At 37.3% G+C, this 8212-nt stretch overlaps 1 protein-coding gene across 3 annotated transcripts in view; it reads right to left on the bottom strand.

The window, feature by feature from the left end:
- prpf40a (PRP40 pre-mRNA processing factor 40 homolog A) overlaps positions 1-6447 on the bottom strand; it is a 26159-nt gene extending 19712 nt beyond the window's left edge. Inside the window, exons 1-4 of one of the 3 annotated variants that reach the window (XM_016252273.1) lie at positions 6359-6425; positions 5493-5573; positions 5236-5376; positions 337-420 (exon numbers count right to left, since the gene is read on the bottom strand). In XM_016252273.1, the coding sequence (XP_016107759.1) occupies positions 337-420; positions 5236-5376; positions 5493-5573; positions 6359-6361 (309 nt within the window). In that variant the 5' untranslated portion in view covers positions 6362-6425. Of the gene's footprint in view, positions 1-336; positions 421-5235; positions 5377-5492; positions 5574-5669; positions 5720-6358 lie in introns of those variants that run through there. The other 2 variants (XM_016252275.1, XM_016252274.1) reach the window with 2 other exon arrangements.
- Between the last annotated feature and the right edge of the window lie 1765 nt (positions 6448-8212).

Here is an 8212-nt window from a genome sequence, read left to right as displayed (position 1 = left end):
CTTAAACCGCATAAACCCATTTCATTACACCAAATACACAAAATAATGTTCTTTTTAGCAACATCATATGACCCCTTTAAACTGAATAGTAACAATGCTGGGAAGGAGACGTACAGCATCATACACTGAAATAAATTAGTAGAGCAAGCTGATCTCGTCTGCTACTATCACTCATGTCACATGGGTAAGTGCTATAAAAAAATGGTGTTGATTCTAAATTGGGATATTTTCCCACTTTGCAGTGTTCATTGGGTTTATTCTGACACTGCTGACAGCATGTGAGGGTCTATATTTAACCAGCGCTGGTGGAGTAGTGTGATATACAGGCTAGTTTACCGGTCCTGTAGGCTGGATTGATGCAGCTGGCATACGGGGGGGCATCATCATCCCTGGCATCATTGGTGGCATCATGGCTGGCATCTAAGAAAAGAGTTTCATGAAAAATGCATGTGAACTGCTAATTTCCCTCCTACGCTGCACAGGGGGAGATCAAGGTGTGAGCTGAGGGGTGTAAAGCACATCTTGTGCTCTGTAGTCTACAGTCCCTCATTACAGTCTGATCCTCACACTCACAGCCAAAAGCATCCACTAACATGCCCTTCACACACATGCACACAAAGATGGAACATCAGGTCCAATAAGACAACACTACAGCAATCATATCAATGATTTTACATGACTATATTCATGTTCAAATTTTTGCATTTCTCTCATTTCCATAATAGGGTGAATTGCATGAAATTCCAAGAAATGTTCTGAATCATTTGTAACCCAATAAACCTTGTCTATAAATATGACAAGCACATTTATTTGTGGGATTCACACAATAACTATAAATACTAATGGTTATGGAGTCTTAAGGTCCATTCACACAAAGAATGATAAGTAGCTTATAGGGATGTAACGATTCGATTCACGATTTTGATTTCACGATTCGTTTCTTTTTCACGATTTTTTTTACAAAATGACATTTAAGACTTTATAAATTAAATGTGTCCTTTTATTATTGCTTGGACAACATACTGCACCTTTCTTTGTAAAATTGAAATATAACACTATAATAATATACTAATATAGCACTTGCATATAATTTTTGTTGGTTTTGATTGCTTCTATTGTCCTCATTTGTAAGTCGCTTTGGATAAACGCGTCTGCTAAATAACAAAATTTAAATATAATGTAAATGTAAATAAACAAAACTAAATTGAAATTTTAAAACAAGCCCCAAATCAAATAAAAAAAAGTAACAAATAAAATAAATCTCTTCATATAAACAAACTAAGGCTTTGTCTGTGCTCTTTCCTTTTAAAATTAGAGGCAACCACTGCATTTTAATCATGATCCAAACAAAGATGCTGCATACATGCAACATGAGCAGTTTTTAATCTAAATTAGATGTATAATTTTGAAATTTGAAGCAAAAACAGAATTGTTTGACTTTAGTTTTGTGAAACTATGCATAAAAAATATCTGCATGAAACAGAAACAGCAGACGAGCTGAACGAGACGCAGATTCACTCTCTGCCAGCACTGAAACATGGCAACTAAACCCAAAGAATTCACAATGTTTTATTATAATAATGTTCTCATTAGAATTTTATATACACGACATTCCCAATCATAGTTATTAATGTTGTGCACTGCTGTTTGAGCTGCGTGTGCTGAGCTAAAGATGATCACCGGTAAACTGAAGCGCTCTTTTAACTTAACCAAACGCATTCTATATGAGATAAATCAGATATACATCAAATAAACACAATATTACAACGTACAATTGCACAAAAGGCTGCAAACGAACAGCGCGCATCTGAAGTGTCTCTGAAGGAAATAATGCATTATTTATCGGCTTTAAGATATCGGCCAAATTTTCTTATTGGGCCGATACCGATAACAGAAAAAATTAGCATTTATCGGCCGATACCGATATGGTGGCCGATATATCGTGCATCCCTAAAAAATACCATCTAAACTTTTCTAAAGACAGTACGTTCCCCTCATGCATTCATATAGGGATGTAACGGCATGCAAATTTCTTATCACGATTATAGTGACCAAAATCATCACGGTTAACAGTATTGTTAAAATGTGCTGGAGATGTTCAAAAAGTACAGACACACAAATCACTTCAAGTTTTATATTTAAAAATCAACAAACAACAAAAAGGACTTTTTGTTTGCATAATCACTAAAACAATCACATCACCAATGATGTTCAGATTTTAAATGACAAGTTGACTGACAACAGTTTAATAGCATGTTGAAATATCTAATGTAAATGTTCAAATAAAGCTTTGAAAAAGTTTCATAAAAAGGTCAACCTCACATTTCAGCCTTTAAATAAAGAAAAGATATGTCAAAAAGATAATTGATTAATAAATGATGCATTTGATCTGCTCCATAAATAATTCTTGATCACTCATCCGAATTGTTTAAATGTGTAGAATCCACATAAGCTTGTTTTTCATCAACCGGTCAAAATTGACAGCAGGGTATGCAAATTCGGTCCATTTTTGGCCAGACAGAAACGGCACACAGGCTGAATGTAAATATAAGTCTCTGTAAATCCACTCGCTGACAGCAGGTGGCGCTTATGGAAAAGCAGAATTAGAGCTGTTTCCCGAAAAAAACTCAGAGGACCAAGCAGTATTGCGATTAAGAACACTTCCTTTAGGTATCACATGGAGCGAAGACGAAAACAAAATGCCATCGAATCGTTTCTGAAGACAGTCAGAAATCTCAGAGGTACATATAATTAATTATATGAATTTAATTATTTTAAAACCTCCCAGCTTTTCCGCCCTGTTTTCACTCAAAACGAAACTACTCTGAGTGCTGTGCTCACGTGAGACTCTTACTTAAAACTGTGCTTTATGCTGGACAGTATTTATTTATCGCGAGTTGTTCAAATCGCGCTAATCTAATACGGTTTTAATGATAATTAAAAGATGAAACGGTAATACTGTGGGGAACTGTATCATGATTTATCGTCATACCGGTAATCGTAATATTCCTACATTCATATAAACTCCTAACCCCTGATTGAATCGCGATTGGTTTAGCATCTCAATCGATTTGAATCGTCCCGTATTTTAATCGATTTTCAACCGGCTCGCATTGTCGATATTGTTATAGCTGTGGCGTGAATTTTCCTACTCTTAATGAATCAGAATGATTCATTTTTGACACCAGCAGTGAATTTTATCGGAAGAGCAGGGGTCTCATTTATAAACGTTGCGTACGCACAAAATGGGCATAGAAGTATGCGTACGCAACTTTCCACACACATATCGGGATTATTTATCAAAAAGAAATATGTGTGCCGTACGGACATTCTAGACCATGCATACGCACTCTTTTTCCTGGAGTGGGAAAAGTAATGAAGTTTGTTACGAATGAGATGACTTAAACTTAAAAATTTTTTCCAATAATTACTGAATTAACAATAAAACATTACTTTCCTCATATTCACATGTGTCAGATTTTAGTTCTTTAAATATTCTCTGCCGTAAAATGTACAATCTGGTTCTTCAAAATTTCAGATAACGATTATTTGTAGCACAACCACTAGTGAACCAATTGGCAAATCGCTCTAATTTTGAATCACTGTAATAACAACTCAATCATTATTTAAATCAGCACCCACTGAACTTCAAATTACTAGCTAAAATCTGACTCACAACAATCTCATGTAACAATCTTTGTCCAAATTTGCATACTCTTTAAGACTCACGACAAATGAAGAATCATTACTATTAGGGCTGAACGATTAATTGCATTTGCGATAATATCGCGATATGAAAACATTAGATTTTTCAATTGCAGAGGCTGCGATTACACGGTCACGTGACACGTGAGAATAAAGAGGCGTGTTCGACATCAAAGTACGGCGACAGAAAGCATAAGGAGACGTCCGCGCTCTCTTATAGCTCTCGCAGTACTTTGATGACACACACCCATCGGTCTAAGCAGCGCTGCTTCAAGTCGAGCGCGGGCCATCAGCAGAAAATGAAAAGAAATAAAACAGTAAACAGCCAAAGAACGTAACTTAGAATGGGAGATGGATCGGTTTGTGAAAGCGAAGAGAAAAGCCATAGATGAAGTTGCGCAGACCCAGGCAGGTGCTGGTCATTTAAAAGCTAAATGCAGAAAATACGACGAGTCATATCTTGCTCTCGGCTTCACTCACCGTGTCTTTACCAGATGCCGCAACAGCTCTACACTGACACGACAAAGTGACCGTTGCAAATCATTTTAACTTTGTGTCAGAACGTCATAAATAGAACAAGGCATCAGTTTAATGTTGGGTTTTGTCGCGCCGCATCCAGTGTACACAGCGTCACACTGATTATAATGGGTTCTACTGTATTTTGCCGCTCGCGTCGACAATGTTTAAAAAGTGCAGTGCACATGTTTACATATGTTTATTACAGTGACTTTGAATGACCTAAAGTAGGGTGGTAAAGCAACATATGTTTTTATATTTCTGCAATCTACTTTAGTTTGTGTGATTTGTTACCGACTTTCATATTAAATGTTTACACCAGGCTTATTTGTCAGTGCTTTATGTTGTCATAATTATTACATGCTTACAAGGTTGGAAGTTCAACAAATCAGTCAATATACTGTGATTGTAGTTGTTAAATAAAAATGTCATTCATATCAATTCATGCATCGCCTAATTTCATCGTAACATATAGGCCTGGCCTACAGAAAAGAACATTTATGTTTAATCTATCTAATACTGTGTTGGTCATACTATACAATGATTTATAGCTTGCCTTTGTTGAATAATACAGAACATAAAGAGCTTTAAAAAAAAAAATTGCATATTAAATCGCAATCGCAATATTGGTAAAAAAAAAAAATCGCAATTAGATTATTTTCCAAAATCGTTCAGCCCTAATTACTATCCTATACACACTTCAAATTACAGACAGATTGTTCATGTAACAATCCTTGCGTCCAAATTTGCGTACTCTCAGAGAGAATACTACAGTTGATGAAGAACTTACTTCATGACCGTTAATATGACGTCCATCCATACGTAGTAAATCCACCACGATGGCAATGTCATGTGACATACAATGTCAGTCGCGCTGTTACTGTTCATGCAGGTAGGCTACTTTGCATGTGTGACCGTGTCCGTAAGCTACCATGTAAAACCTGATTTAAAAACACTGCATCCTTTCAAAGCGAAATCTGACTGCCATAAGCAGTGTTCGATATTAGCTCTTACCTGTCCTATGGGTGGAGCTCCCATCGGGGGGATCATGGGGGGCATTATTCCCGGGGGCATGGGGGCCATGCTGGGCGGCCTCTGGCCCATGGGTGGCATTCCCATTGGAGGGAAGTGAGGCGGGATTCCTGGTGGCCCCATCTTTGAAAACAAAAATTAATTAAAGGCATGAATGAAGGTGAACACTACCAAGCATCCGCAAAGAGAGAGAGAGAGAGAGATGGCTTTACAGTAAAGACTTTCCAACACCAACTTACAAAGGGCGGGGGGATTCCTGCAGGTGGTACACCAGGAAAAGGTGGTGCTTGACTTGGGCCACTATTAGCATCAGTCGAAGACTGTTATGAACAAAAGAGTCCATTACAGTAACCACTACAGCTCTGATAAAGAGGCTGCACATCACTGATTTAAAGTGTGATGAGGTTTTCACAAACCTGCTGTAATCTGACAGAGCCATACAGCACATCCAAGCTTACATGAGCAGAACTATCAGTGTCAGATGTTTCCTAAATATCTCACTCATACCAACTAGCATAACTTCAAGGCTATTAATAGACAGACTTCATATGTATAGCAAACCAGTGATCTATAATCCTCTTGCCCTTAACAAACCAAGCAACTGAGAACTCAATCAACTATCATCAGTTTGACAAATCAAAAGTTCCCTCTCACTTTCATCGGGGATAGATCAATTATCCGATTATCAATAAAAACTCAGTTTATCATACAATTCATTGTGATATATGCTTTAGTCTTATACAGTCTCATCAACATCAGTGCAGCCTGTTTAAGGAAACGGATGATCATAAACCAACTTCTTACAAACATAAATGTTTCACACAGTCAGATTTGTAACACGTGCATTAAAAATATCCATAATAAATCCAAACTCTCATTCAAACACTCGTTAGCGTTAGCTTTAGCTTTAGCATCAGTCACTCATTCACATTAGCCTACATGCTAACCAACATTTATTTCGTCTATAATATACCCGTTACTTCACTACAAGTCTTTAACCCAAGCGTATAAACAGTTAATTGTTTATATGTGTCATTTGTAAATGCTAGAATATGCCAATTTGGTGTTTATGTTAATAAACTGTCTGTTTTTTTTTTGGACTCACCATGATGAGTGAACATGCAACGGCCCTCCGCGAGACAAAAACCTACGCTCTGATTGGCTGCTGCGTGTCGGGTTCAAACTACAGCAGGCGTGTTTCAAGTGCAACGACACTGCGGAGGAAGCGCGCATCTACCGGGTCGAACCGCAGGAAATAAAAACACTGGAGAGCTGCGCAAGAAATACGCAGATCTGAGTTTTTTTTATTATTAATTTATTTATTTTTTATTATGCTTTAAACGACATATACAAAAAAATACAAAGCCAGGGTAACAAAGGATATATATATATATATATATACATATATACAGATCTGAAGCCTGAGTACAAGCGTCATTTAGGCAGCGATGACGATGTTAATTGTGAGATAAACAACAGAGGAATAATACAGTAAATAAACAATAAAAACAGATTGCTTAATTAAACATTATTAAACATTTTATGAAATACTGTGATTATAAATGTTATTATTTAATTTGTTTATACCTATTTCAATACCTAATGCAGTGAGTCTTTGAATTTCTATTCTGTGATGATGCAATGTATTTATTTACAATGAATGAATACAAAACATTTTATTTAAAATAATATTAATTTATTATACAATATGCATGTATTTAACTCATACATCCTAACGCCCACAATCCTAGTAGCGGCACTACATAGTGTGCACATTTGAAATGCACACAGCTAAAAGACAGTTAGCTAGCCTAGCAAGGGATGATGCCGTTTTGCAGGCCAAAACATGGAAATGAGTTAGCATTTTAGCACTTACAGTTCTATCTCCTGAAGTCAGTGTGTTGTTTGAGTGGGTTTTAAAGGGATAGTTCACCCAAAAATGAAAATGTGATGTTTATCTGCTTATCTCCAGGGCATCCAAGATGTAGGTGACTTTGTTTCTTCAGTAGAACACAAATTATGATTTTTAACTCCAGCCGTTGCAATCTATCTATTATAATGCATGGCAATGGTAACACAATCTGTGAGAGTAAAAAAAACATGCACAGACAAATCCAAATGAAACCCTGCGGCTCGTGACGACACATTGATGTCCTAAGACACGAAATGATCGGTTTGTGCGAGAAACCGAACAGTATTTATATCATATTTTACCTCTAATACACCACTATGTCCAACTGTCTTTGTGCGCATGCACGGCATCCGGTGCGTGAGGTGTGTACGCGGTCTGACGTAGTTACCGTTAATGGGTGTTGATATCCAGCCGAAGAGCAATCGACCATAACTTCAGGCGAGCGCGAGAGATCACTTCCGGCGCTCGCGTAAACTACACCAGAGCGTGTACACACCTCACGCACCGGACGCCGTGCGCACACTCAAAGACAGTTGGACATAGTGGTGTATTAGAGGTAAAAAATTATATAAATAGTGTTCGGTTTCTGGCACAAACCGATCGTTTCGTGTGTTAGGACATCTGTGTGTCGTCACGAGCCGCAGGGTTTAATTTGGATTTGTCTGTGCATGTTTTTTTACTCTCATAGATTTTGTTACCATTGCCATGCATTATAAAACTGATAGATTGCAACGGCTGGAGTTAAAAATCATACTTTGTGTTCTACTGAAGAAACAAAGTCACCTACATCTTGGATGCCCTGGAGATAAGCAGATAAACATCACATTTTCATTTTTGGGTGAACTATCCCTTTAAGGTGAATACCTGAAATAATGTCTGTGGTCAACACAAGCTAAATACTTCAAAATACATTAGTGTGCTTTTTCAAAGCTTTTACATGTCTTGTCTGAACTATACAGGTTGTCGAGGGAAATTAAACATCATCACACACCAAACAGGTAAACTCCCTCACACACTAGTCGCTTTCACAGCCTCATGGGTGTTTAT

Source organism: Sinocyclocheilus grahami, unplaced genomic scaffold (genome assembly GCF_001515645.1).
Source record: "Sinocyclocheilus grahami isolate Dianchi unplaced genomic scaffold, SAMN03320097.WGS_v1.1 scaffold1098.1, whole genome shotgun sequence".
In the NCBI taxonomy this organism is placed as follows: domain Eukaryota; kingdom Metazoa; phylum Chordata; class Actinopteri; order Cypriniformes; family Cyprinidae; genus Sinocyclocheilus; species Sinocyclocheilus grahami.
Note: the sequence above shows the minus strand (reverse complement) of the source record. Positions and strands in the feature narration are given on the sequence as shown.